General features: G+C 34.1%; 1 protein-coding gene across 2 annotated transcripts; it reads left to right on the top strand.

Annotated features, from left to right (window-relative positions):
• On the top strand, positions 1 to 5,216 carry LOC109243402 (probable protein phosphatase 2C 58). 2 transcript variants are annotated; one of them, XM_019410326.1, is made up of 6 exons: positions 1 to 191; positions 1,483 to 1,626; positions 2,942 to 3,196; positions 3,367 to 3,643; positions 4,209 to 4,363; positions 4,790 to 5,216. In XM_019410326.1, the coding sequence occupies exons 3-6, from the start codon at positions 2,966 to 2,968 to the stop codon at positions 4,925 to 4,927; spliced, it is 801 nt and encodes a 266-aa protein (XP_019265871.1). In that variant the 5' UTR covers positions 1 to 191; positions 1,483 to 1,626; positions 2,942 to 2,965; the 3' UTR covers positions 4,928 to 5,216. The 2 variants fall into 2 exon arrangements, with proteins under 2 accessions (XP_019265871.1, XP_019265870.1); XM_019410325.1 differs by lacking the exon at positions 1,483 to 1,626.
• Positions 5,217 to 13,701: the final 8,485 nt, after the last annotated feature.

Genomic DNA, 13,701 nt, shown 5'->3' on the forward strand with positions numbered 1-13,701 from the left:
GTCTTTAGTCAATGTGATTTATACTTGCACATATTTTTATCCCATCGCCCACCCTCTACTGTTCCCATATTTGTATTATCATATCATAGTTTATATATCATCATTCAAAATTACGTAATAACACGTTTTACTTTTTCTGTGAAAATATTCCAGTCATGACAGGAGGAAGAGAAATCCTGCACAAGATGAAGGTTAGCTGTCTTAATACTTTGTTCCTTGTTTTGTTTGCTTAAGCTATATTTTAGATGCTTAACTGTATTGTATCATTTGTATGTATTTATTTGTCTGGAAAAGACCCTTTTTTTGTTAGTTTAACTTTCTGGTTCATGGGTTTTAGTTCTTGTGGATATTTTTAAGAATCAAAATCAGTGTAGAATTTGATTATTTTGACATAGTGATAGATTATAGTCAGTGGCGAACCAGAATTTTGATTCAAAAAATAAAAAATAAAACACACAAAGAAGTTGAGGGAATTCAACTAATATATATACATGAAAAAAAATTAACCTTATAATTTTCGGCGACCCCCTTCCGCCTACCTAACTCCGCCCCTGATTATAGTAGCAAATCAGTACAGAAAGCTCTAGTGTCTTCAATCACAAGAACAGAAATAACCTACTATTTGTGTGGTCAAATTTTAACTTTAGGGAAGGAAGTTGTATAGTCAAAGGTGTCCTGAAGATATTCAGGGAAATGGATGATGAGCTGTGCAAAAGTTTAGCTAAAGCAAGGTTGAAACTTCAATAGATCAGAGATAGTGAGGACTTCATGTTACAATTTATACTACTACGATTGAAGTAGTTTAGGGATCCGGTGATTAGGGAATTCACGGGTTACGATAACTTCATGGTTTGGTGAAGAGTTTAAGTTATATACACCGTCAGTGTAAGGAATTTTTACACCATCAGGTCCCTATTACCTGTTTATAGCAGGTAACTTGTCTTATTTTCAAGATTACAAGTTTCACATTTTAAGGAGGAACACATGTAGATATGCGAAAATTCTTTAGAGAAGACATGCAGTAGAAAATACAGGTAAGCATGACTGGATTTCCTGTGCTCAAGCAGCCCAACATACTACCTCATCTGCATTCACTCTAAGTATAGCTGAAATTCGACAAGGAGGGACGAAGTTGCGTGCTAAGTTATAAGACGATGATGTGATCAGGTTGTGTAGGCTGCTGCACCAGCAATGTCTTGAATGTTAACTTTAAGCGGCAAGCATTAGGGTATCTAAAACCATTTGCCCATTCTATGATTCACAGTGAGGTGAATTATATTGTGAACACCTCTGTTGATTGATTGTGTTGTTAGAAGCTTCTTCGGCATTGTAATTTCTAAAACTAAATAAACAAAAAGCGAGGGGACATGATTAATATCTGATTGAAAGCTTAGCATAGAATTGGAAATAAGAGGGATTTCAATTTTTCTATAGAGAGGCTATTGAGCTCTTTCCCTATGTTGTTTGTTTATGTGTGAGCAGGTATTCTAAGTGTACCCTCATCTAATGGGCCAAGGTAGTTCCAGCTCAAATTTAGAGAAGTCTAAGTGCATTTTTCTCCGATTTTGGTTTCATGAGTTCCATTTCTTTCCTTTGCTGCTTGGGAATGAAGGATGATTGAACAAAGTAAAGCGCCTTAACTTTGTCTTTTGCTGTTCAAAGTGGGAGTTCAGCTGCTATTTCCAGATTGTGTTCTGCAATCTTCCTAATAACCAAATATATGACAAAACTGTCATTGAACTTGTACGGTGTCATGGAAGAGCATAGTTTGTTGTTTTCGGCACTAAGATATTTGCAGATAGGGTGTATCTAGGACATTAAGAGATTCTAATGCTACCCAAATTGTAGATTTTTCTTCATGGTCTTTGTGTGTACTTGCATTCGTCAAATATCATTAAAAATCGTGCTAGCTGCATTCTAGTTTTCTGACTTACTATCTCGATCTTTCAATTTGGCAAATCCTTATGTTGAAATGTGTGGGGTCCTGTTTCTGTCATTATGCAGCTAGGAATTGAATTTATATCCTTGCCACGAGTATTTGATAGATAAATCATCTTCTTCTAATGTGCATTACACAACAATCACTTTCATATCAGTACAACAATCATTAATGCTTGCACCGATTAAAGAAAAACGATCATTAATGCTTTTCTTTGTTTTTGGTTACTACTTCTGAATTTCCTCGTGTTCTTTTCTTTAATGAGATTAATAAGATGAATAACAACTGAATAATCAATTCCTACACCTTACGAGAAGATTGACTTCCATACTACTGCCTATAACTGGAAACGTGATTTCAGGCATAGATTTCTTTATCACTGGAAAATGTCTCTAATTTCGATATCTTTCTTTATTTGTATCTTTAAACTGTCTTAAAAGATAGCAAACGAGTCGATATCGTTGGATATAACTTCATAGCTTGTAAAAAATATCAAGATTTCTAATAACTACTCTAGGTAGGTGAAGCAGTGAAGTTTTAGATGAATTAGATTTTATTCTACGTCTTTCAAATCGTAGTTACTCATGGAAAAATTTACGACTGTTCCGTTTGCAAAACCATTGCATGCTACAATCTTACAAAAGATTTCTACATTGCTTTTGCACTTCTCTATGTTCTTGCATGGAACAGTGGTTGCTATTTTTCTGAGAATTATTTAAAAATTGGGCAAATACAGTTCCTTCAAAAGTAAAGAATAGAAAATGAAGTTTCCTCACAAATTCTTTAAAAATGCTTTCTAGTCTATGCCATCTTGTTTTCTTGATGAGGTACTGCTTTTTGCAATTTATAGATGGCTTGGTTTTGGTTGTTTGGCCTTCCCAGTTTGCCTTTCTTCCTTCGAATCCTACAAACTTATAGACCTCTCATACAGAAAGTTAATTGGCCTAATGGTCAAGGAATCATTGTTCTCATGCTAATGTATTTACTGCATGTCTTTCTCAGGAAAGGGCATGTTTTATCCCTTCCATGCCAGACTCACCAGATATAAGAGGCAAGGGTGGAGCATCAAAGCGGATTGCTCATGGCTCCCACTTGGTGAAGGGGAGGTCTAATCATGCCATGGAAGATTGTTTAGTTTGTGAGTTTAAGCAAGTCAATAACAATGAGTTGGGCCTATTTGCTATCTTTGATGGCCATATGGGCCATGATGTGGCAAACTACTTGCAGACACACTTGTTTGGCAACATTTTGAAAGAGGTAATGCTTAATTTACAAGAAGAGCTCGCATTGGAATGGCTATTCTAAATCTCTTTCTTGCATTCCTGCAAAGTCCTCTTGGTCCTTGCTATTTATGTTACTATTTTCTCTCATGTTACTCCCGTTCTTAATCAATCATTTTCTCATGCATCATCTGTTTTTGTGAGCAGCATGACTTTTGGACTGATGCCAAGAGTGCAACTCGTAGAGCTTATCAAACAACAGACAAAGATATTCTGGAAAAAGCATTCCAATTGGGAAAAGGAGGTTCAACTGCAGTTACTGCAATGCTGATTAATGGTCAAACGCTTGTAGTTGCAAATGTGGGAGATTCTCGAGCAGTCATATCCAAGAAGAGTGTTGCCAAGCAGCTATCAGTTGATCATGAGCCAAACAGGGAAAAGGAGATTATTGAAAGCAAAGGCGGTTTTGTTTCTAACCTTCCAGGTAGTTTATGTGCTTATGATTCATGTTTAGCTTTAGTGGCATAGATGATTTCACTCTCTCAAAGTGATCCATTACATATATGACCATTTCAGTCTGTTTCTCTATTCTTTATGCTCAAACTTCAAAGTTCTTGCGACCCGCAAAGTCAGCCATCCATCTCAATTGTTGGTCATGACGATTTAGTATTTTCTCATTTCTGCAACAATCAAAAGCAAAAATATTTTCTCCTTTCTGCTTTTAGAGGGATGAATCGATAACTGTGGCAACTCTGTGTGTTCCCGCCTTTCAATTCGTATTCTTTTTGCTTCAAGAATATGAAGGACACCATAGAAGAGTGTTTCCAAGAAAATTGATCTTGTTTTCAATCGGTGCAATTCTTGTGCACAAAATCTACTAAATTTTCTTTTCGTTCATTAGTATGCAAATGTATTCTATGATCTTGCATTTTCGATGGGTGCAATTTTTGTGCACAATCAACCAAGTTAATTTTTCTTTTCATTGATTAGCTTGCAATTGTATTCTATGATCTTGCTTCACACAAGCTGATGGTTTGGAATTTTTGTAGGTGATGTACCTCGTGTTGATGGACAGCTTGCTGTTGCCAGGGCATTTGGAGACAAGAGCTTGAAGAGACATCTTAGTTCAGATCCAGATGTAGTAATCGAGTTGATAGATAACGACGTAGATTTGCTCATTTTGGCAAGTGATGGTCTATGGAAGGTGTGTTGTTCTCTGAACTTAGAGCTGAAGTTGTGTGTATGCTCCTCCTTTTACTTCCACCACATAGGATACTTCCATTGATAGGGTCCTTTGTTCAGGTGCACATAAAGATATTACTTCCTTTAGTGCATCAGATGCTCTTAAACTTTTGCATGTTGGGTGCTGAACAAAGATTCTGGCCTTCGTTGTTGATATTTGCTTGTTTCTATTCATCTTTTCGAGCCGAAGGTCTTTCGAAGACACCGTCTCTACCTTCCTAGGGTAGGGGTAAGGTCTGCGTATACACTACCCTCCCCAGACCCCACTTGTGGGATTCCACCGGGTTTGTTGCTGTTGTTCTGAACAAAAAATGCTATTATATCTTAAGGAGGATGTTGTGTTCACTCTTCTTAGTCAGTTATTGATATTTTCTTCACCTATTTGTAGGTAATGTCCAACCAAGAGGCAGTGGACTGCATTAAGAACATGAAAGATGCAAAAGCAGCAGCTAAACATTTGGCAGAATTAGCTATTTCAAGGAAAAGCAAGGATGATATTTCCTGCATAGTTGTAAAGTTTCAATAAAAGTGAATCCTTTTGCAAGTAAAGCTGGGCTGTACAAATGTTTTGAATGATAATATACTTTCCTGCTGAATTATACTTTGTTAAGTTGAAAATATTTCCTGGGAATCAAGATTAGTGGCATCCAAAAATTTCCACATCTATAAGAAATTGTTGACAATTGTTAAGTATTGTATATTCATTTTCTCATATAAAGATGTTAGATCTCCTTGTAAGCAGAGTCTGTATTTGTTTTCTCAAAACTGTGTACCTTACCTAAATAATTAATGGTGCAAATAAGTACTTAGAAATACAGATGCTGAAGAGTTCCTTCCTCAACCACTTGGTTGAGCTAATTCAGTATCTGGACTTTTATATATTTTTAGAGAATTTTTTATAAAGCGACTACAGTTTAGAGCCTAATTACCATACGCAACTATAATTTGTCTAATTATTATTCGTAGTTACTGTTCGACTGTTACCAACTTGTATATTTGTATTAGACGCGCAACGAATACATCATGTGTCGTTCGCACAGCGAATACAATCAAGGCGAAATGCAGAAATACATATTAATAGAATGCTCTTATTGAGAGTCGTCTTCAAGACCTTCGCTTACTAAGTAGGCGCGCTAACCATCTGGACTACAAGAGCTTGTTACTCTCTTGTTTCAGTTCAAAATAATTGATCTCTTGTTTCAGTACTACAGGTGGATTTGTTATACAATTCAAATATAGCTGCGGATTATAATTTTTTGAAAGTATAACTACTAATAGTAAATACAGTGTATATATTTGTTGTGTCGCGTAATTTTTCTTATTCTATATTTGTTTGTTGACTTGAGAGCATAGGGGCATCATAGTATTAACAAAATTGGGCCTTTTCAACCACATGGGCCATTCTGTCAACACTAATCCAAGCTCATGATTAAAGGTCCAAACCACTTGTTTTTTTTTTTTTTTTTACCTCCTATAGCAATGGTTAACACCTTATTTATTTTAAATAAATATCATTTAAAAAAATTATATTCTATAGATACCTTTTAAGGTTTATAGCAAAATATTTAATTTTGGTTACCTCCTAGCCCTAAGCCACTAAATACGCTAATCAGTTACACTATTTTCTTTCTCTCTCTACTTTGATACATCTCATTCTCTTCCCCCATCCCATTAAAATTTCCGATCTCCTCCTCCTTTGGAAATTCCTACAGAGTTCGTCTTCAAAGCATAAGATACAGATTTTGGTGGTGGGATATATCATATATGTGCTTATCGCTTTGGTCATGGTTGTGTCTAATTCTGAAATAAAGACTGAAATATTCCATAGAGATCCAATTCTAGTTTCCATTATCAAGTGATATCCCCTCGTTCTATTTCTTTATTAATCGTATGATACTTTTTCTGAAGTTGCTATTACTATGATTTAAGGGTTTTAGGAGTATAAATTGCCGCATGCAATTCGATGTGCATGAAGAAGAGAAAGAAGATGACTGTAAAACGAAAAACAAACAAGAAAGAGATCGACGAAGAAATTGATAGGGAAAAATTGGTTTATTACATCCAAGAAATAGAAAGCTCATGATGGTTTCGGGGTTCCTCCTCTTAGAGAATTCAGATATTTTAGCTTTCAATTGAATGTCAAAGAGAGGATATTTCCTGATTTCCTGTCCTCAGTTCAAGATTATCCTTTTTCAACAGATAAAGACCGTATACCAAGTCCAAGATCACATCTTTTTCCTGAGTACTCATTCAAATTGAGGAAGATCAATGTATGTTGCTCGGTATTTAATTGATTTTCTATTAATATATTTCAATGTATTCATTGTCTTTTTTTTCATTGTAATTCAACGTATCTCGTTGTATTCCATGTATTTCATTGTATTCACTATCTTTTTTTTCATTGTATTTCGATGTATCCCGCTGTATTATATGTATTTCATTATATTCACTGTCTCGCTATACGCCATGAATGTATTCATATATTTTTTTTAATTAATATATTTTATGTATTCAGATGTATTATATAATTTCTCTGAAGATTGCTATGTTTTCGGGGTATTTTTCGGTTGAGAATCTTTTTTATAATTGAAAATACAAAATTTGTGTGTTATAATTGAGTTTGTTGAGTTATATTAGGAGTCTATTATGTTAATTGATTCACTTTGCGTTTTAAAAACCGTGTAATCCTCTATTTCACGCTGTGAATACAGTTGAATACAATAATCTGTCCAGCTGTAATCCCATGCTTCACTCCATGAATACAGTCGAATACACTCGAATAAAATAACTGATTAGCTGGACTTACCTGATTCACGCCTATTTTTGCTACTGTATTCATGAATACAATAGCTTAAATACATCAAATACATCTTATAACCTAACAAAAGGTATCTATAATCCGTAATATAGCAAATGATATCTAGATGCCTAATTACTACCAAAAGATACTGCTTTATGAAAATTTTTTTTTTTTTCGAATCATTCAAGTGATATTAGTTCCAATTTAAGTGCTTCTGTTTCTTCATGTGTACAAGTTCAACCGATAAGGTTTCTCTAATCTCTCTAAATTTAAAAAATACTTTTCCGACCTGCTACTCAATATTAAATCGAAATTATGTGAATCAAAAGAGACCTAATTCAGAGAACTAATTTTAGCAACTAATCAATACTATACAAACAAATAAGATCGAAGATAAATATGAATTCAGAATTTAAAGTTAAAGTTCAACATACACGAATATGGTTTCTCCATATTTCTATCTTTAAATTCTTTGCATACACAGGAAACATTAATAAGGTTTCTCTAATCTCTCTTAATTTTAAAAATCCTTTTTGGACCTACTAGTCAATATTAAATCGAAACTAATTGAATCAAAAGAGCCTGATTCAGCGAACTAATTTTAGTGCTACTAACCATTATTATAGAAAACAAATAATATCGAAGATAAATACGGATTCAGAATTTGAAGTCAATAAATTTAACATTATATGGTTTCTTTTCTATCTCTATATTGTTTTAGGTACATCAGCAAACAATAAATTTAATCGCATTCTAGGTTTGTTTACAGCAGATGTAAAATTTAGATATAATAAGTTTAGAGTTAGTGTGCCCTTATTATAAATATATAGTATATAATTCGAATAAAAAATAATAAATTTCGTTGAATAAAATTCGTCCCAGAGATTGTGTTTTTCTATATCTGTCCACGTTCGTCCAAAATCAGGGCATTGCCATGCATGAGAACACTTGTTAACTACAATACGTGGCAGCTAACCATGAGCCTTTATGGATCCCACGTGAGACTCATATGAGAACTAACAGCTGGCTATTTGTGATGGGCAAAGTTCGCAATCCAATTCCAAGCCATTGCACAAAACGAGAAACCAACTCTGCTATGAAAGCCTTTTTAACCTTTACTTGACTTCCAAAACTTTGATTACATCACGCAAACTTAGAAGCCGACAAAATAGCACTAACTTTCTTTTCCAAACCCTACAAAATTAACTAACCATCTTTTGTGTTTTCGTTTTTTTTATTTGCGATTCGAAATTCGTATTAGGATGCGTTTAGTTTGAAAAGTTTTATATAAAACATAAAGTATTCCCTAACCAAAATAACTTTATATCTAGGGTTCATCTTAACACCTAATAAAGAACGAATACTTACCACTCCGCAACAAGTTTAATTGATACTACTAAAGGCGCTTAATGATTCAGTATTTCTTCAGCACACCTGTTTGCTAAACTATTTGTTTATAAACCTAGCTAAGACCCAAAGTACTGTAAACTATATTTATGTGGAATAGACAAGATTGAATGCATGTTACTTGTTATTGCTATATTTAGGTTATGTCCAAGTGAGAAATGTCGGGTTTTAAAATGAGAAGTACCATATTAAGAGCGGAAACAAAACATTATCATTAACTGACATAACAAACATGTTTCAAGAAAAAACAAAATCTTGCTGGTATTCTGATTCAAGCAATCGTTGAGGGATAGAAAGAGAAAAAGTTCAAAAAAAGGGTTAAAGAACGGCACTAGGGGAGTTAAATATTCTGACATTAAAAAGATAAATGTTAAGACTAAAATATGTAACGCAATTTAAATTAATAAATTTGAGCCACCTTTACTATTGTGTTGGAAATAAAGAAATTCCAAATAATTCAATAAGTGAACTAATATAAAAGTTCATATTCACTAAATAACATAATTTTATCTCTCTCAATTTTCCCAAATTCGTACTTAATTTGTTATAGGAAGGATATTTCATTTCATAATTTACAACAGCATGTTTTGCTCATCATAAAAAAGCCCATGGGAATTCTTACTTAGAATTGGAAAAAACTTCGTCCATAAATATCGTGTGCCAGCCTCTGTGTTGTAATGCTTGTTTTAACGTTAATTACGTAAAACGTCAAAATAAGTTTATTGATAACTTGATGCTACGTTAAAGGATTTCATGTGGAGCCAAAATATATATGCGAAACAGTTTCCTTCTTTAACAGTTGGAGAGATTTAAATAACAATATTCATCCTTCGGACACTTGTTGATTTAAATAATTTGGAACTTTGATTATTTAAATGAGATCAGTACCCTAATAAGTACCCCTACTATGAAAGATTAAACATTTTCTATTAAAAAATCATTTTTATAGCTCAAATTTAAGATTTTCATTTTAATTTTTATACAAATTTGAGATATCTAATTAAAGAAAAAGGGAGGATTCCAGTCATTACCACAATCAAAATAAATTCTGTTTAAAGGATTCTACTGTTGGGATATACTATTAACCAGGTTTAGACATAATATTATATTTTGTTCTTTATGAAACAATTGTTTATTTAATTTATTCAATTCAATAAAGCACTATTTTAAATAGATCATTTATAACATGTGTGTCCTTTTAATTATGTAGTAGACAATTTAGTGTATGGAGTCTTAGCTCATGCACAGAAGATTAAATTGTTGGTTCTCATAATTAATAAACTATGTTCACAATCGAAGATATTGTCGGACAAAATATCTTGATGATTGTAGCACAAGATTATTGTATAATTTGTCTTGATTATGGGAGTAGGTTTACTCCAACTTCTTGTGCTAGTATACTCAGTGTATATTGAACGGACCAAGTAGAGAAAAGATGTTTTTGTACTGAATACATATAAAACATTTTCTCTAATTCATTAAATGAGCTTATACTCCTAATCTTGATATAATTGTTATGATCGATGTAATTTGTTTATTGTTTTGATTTATCAAAAGGTACGACTCTATTTAGAGTTAGTATATGCCTAATAAATTGGACAATAACAAATAACATTTGTGAATAATGATTGGTTGATAGAATCCATGACTTGGTTTTGGGTTTGATGATACCCTTTATATAAGCTTATAAGTTTTCATGTGAAAACAGTTTTTCATGTGAAAACCCGGCCGGTGGATTTTGTATCCGTCACATGAGATGGTTTAAGCGGAATTATAAAGGATTTAATTAGTTAATTGAATTAAATTTTCAGTTATTTAATTTAATTAACTGGTATTTGAAATCTTAACATGGGGAGTTAAAATAAGTGTTAATGAATATTCGAAATTCATATTGAGGAGTTCAATTGCAGTTTTTTAGTGGAATAAATTGCAATTAATTATAGTAAGAATTAATTCATGCTAATTTAGAATTAATACTGTAATTAGTAGCCTCTTATTATTTCTGTGGTTCCTGCTATACCTAGTAAAAACCTGGACAGACTTGGGTAGAAAGTAGCTTGGGAGAAAAGTTACTCTTTTGAGTTAGAGTAGGATTCTACTTATGGAATCCTAGTCTTACACGATTTTAAGCCTATTTTAGGGCTTAAAATTCGTGTATTTAATAAGGAAAAGAGAGACAGTTTTCTTCCGTGTGACTAACCCTAGAGTTGTATTGTTCTTGCCCACCCAAAAGCAAAAGTGTTCAAGGTTTTACTAGGCATATAGCAGAAGACTACAGCCCTGGATTCTTGCTGCTTGGAGAATTTGTGCAACTATTTCAAGAGGTTAGTGTTCCTGATCTCGTTATTATTGCGTTGTCTAGTTTACATGTAATTGATGCCTCAATGTATGCTTGCTTCCGCTACGCATGTTCTAACAATTGGTATCAGACGCCGTCTTACATCTAACTAGATAATGTAATACAGCATACATATAAAAAAAATTAAAACGTGTTATTCATTGATACATGTTTCGGATAATTATTCTATGTTAAAAACATGGATGTTTTGTATGATATTCTGTAATTTTGGATTAATATACAGAATTTTTGGATTAATCTTGTCAAAACACGTTTTCTGAAATCACATCTTGTATCGCCGCGGCCCGGGCGTAACCGCGGTAGGACCGCGGCAGAACACTGCCTCTGATTCTGAAGGTCACTCTAGCCGCGGTCCTAGCGTAACCGCGGTAGGACCGCGGCAGTACATGCAACCTTCAAAGCCAAAAATTGCAAAACACGCGATTTTAGGTCCTAAACCCTAAATTAAACGGGTTTTACAGTAATATAATGAATTTATATGTTGACATAGGTCTCCTTCCACATCGGATAAATTCATTATAGATGATTAATGTGTTCTTCTTTAGCCTCTAGTTATTTCATTACTTATATTAACTCTCCAACTGAGTTACATGTTGATTGAATGAAACTAGAGTTCTATAAAATGTGATATTTACCTATCTTAAATTAACAGTTTACTCTCCATCTGAGTTGGTCCTGTTTAAATTTTTGGGGTTAATATCTGACATCACTCATGTATTTTGCATGAATAGTTAAGTTTCCCTAACGAATCTAACTGTTCACTGAGCATGGTTATATGTGTAATGTGTAATTCTAATTTAATCATTCTTAATACATAACTAATGATCTATTTAATGTGAATATCTCTCAGATTAACCATGTCTTCATTCAACCCACTTACCTCAATTTTGAACCAAAACAAGCTAGAAGGACCAAATTATGTTGACTGGAAAAGGAACCTTGATTTTGTCCTAACTACTGAAGGTTACAAATTTGTAATCTCTGAGAAGTGCCCAGAAAAACCTGAAAATGCTACGGATGATCAGGTTAAGGCCTATGACAAATGGGTTAAGGCTGATGAGATGGCGCGATGTTACATTCTTGCCTCTATGGCGAATGTTTTGCAACATCAGCATCAGTCCATGGGGTCAGCTTATGATATGCTCGAAAGTCTCAAAGAGATGTTCGGTGAGCAAAATCGCGCAGCTAAGCAGACAGCCATGAAAGCCCTTTTGAATACAAAAATGGCTGAAGGATCATCAGTCAGGGACCATGTTCTGAAGATGACGAGTCTTCTGAATGAACTGGAGGTCCTTGGAGCTGTGATTCATAAGGAGTCTCAAATTGAGATGGTCCTGCAGACTCTGCCTGACAGTTTTCAACAGTTTCGCTTGAACTATAATATGAACAAAATGGATTTGTCACTAGCGAAATTGTTGAATGAGCTGCAAGCGGCATAATCTATTATCAAACAACAAGCTCCAGTTGTGGCACTAAATGTTGAGAAACCTTCAATTTCTAAGTCGAAAGGCAATAAGAAAAAGAAGAAGGCTCAAAAGGTTCTGGCACCTGGTGGTACGGCAGGTGTGAACAAGCCTAAAGGCAAGTGCTATCATTACAAGCAACCCGGGCATCATAAGAAGCAATGCCCCGCCTATCTGGCAAAGTTGAATAAGCAAGGTAATTCAAATTTAAATGTCGTTGAAACTTGTTTAGCGGCTGTTTCTACCATGTTTTGGTATGTAGATTCGGGAGCCACTAATCACATCTGCAATTCTTTGCAGGGGTTTCAGGAAACGCGGCGGCTAAGTGAGAATGAAGTTTGCGTTTATCAAGCCAATGGCGAGCCAGCACCAGCTTTAGCTTTAGGAGATATTAGTGTTTCGTTTAGTAGTGATATAGTTTTAGTTTTAAAAGATGTTCTCTATGTACCTTCCATTAGAAGGAATTTGATTTCGGTTTCGAAAATAATGGATGCTGGTTATAATGTTTATTTTGCTAATAACTCTGCTGTTATTAAGTTTCATAGACGTTTTATCTACAAAGCTGCTAGAATACATGACCTTTTTGTTCTTGATATATCTCCCCCTGTGGTACAACAACCAAAAGAACTAAATAACATTAATCTACCACATAAAAGAAAATGTATTTCTGAATTGAGTCAGACTTATTTATGGCACTTACGTCTAGGCCATATAAATCTAAATAGGATTTCGAGATTGGTCTCTGATGGACCTTTGAGTTCATTGAAAGTGGAATCACTACCAACATGCGAATCCTGTTTAGAAGGTAAAATGACCAAGAGACATTTTCCCTCAAAAGGGAATAGAGCCAGTGATAAGCTAGAATTAATTCACTCTGATTTGTATGGTCCTATGAATATACAAGCAAGAGGTGGTTTTGAGTATTTTGTGACTTTCACAGATGATTACTCAAAATATGGATATATCTATCTGTTGCGCCGTAAGTCTGAATGCTTTGAGAAATTCAAAGAATTTAAGACGAAAATAGAGAAACGACATGATAAAAATATCAAAACATTACGATCTGATCGTGGTGGTGAATACCTTTCTGCGGAATTCATAAAATACTTATCAGATAATGGAATTACATCTCAATTATCTGCACCAGGAACACCACAACAAAATGATGTGGCAGAAAGAAGAAATAGGACTCTTATGGGAATGGTTAGATCAATATTAAGTTATTCCGATTTGTCTCTTTCCTTTTGGGGATATGCTTTAGAAACAGCAAA

This window comes from Nicotiana attenuata, unplaced genomic scaffold, assembly GCF_001879085.1.
Source record: "Nicotiana attenuata strain UT unplaced genomic scaffold, NIATTr2, whole genome shotgun sequence".
Classification (NCBI taxonomy): domain Eukaryota; kingdom Viridiplantae; phylum Streptophyta; class Magnoliopsida; order Solanales; family Solanaceae; genus Nicotiana; species Nicotiana attenuata.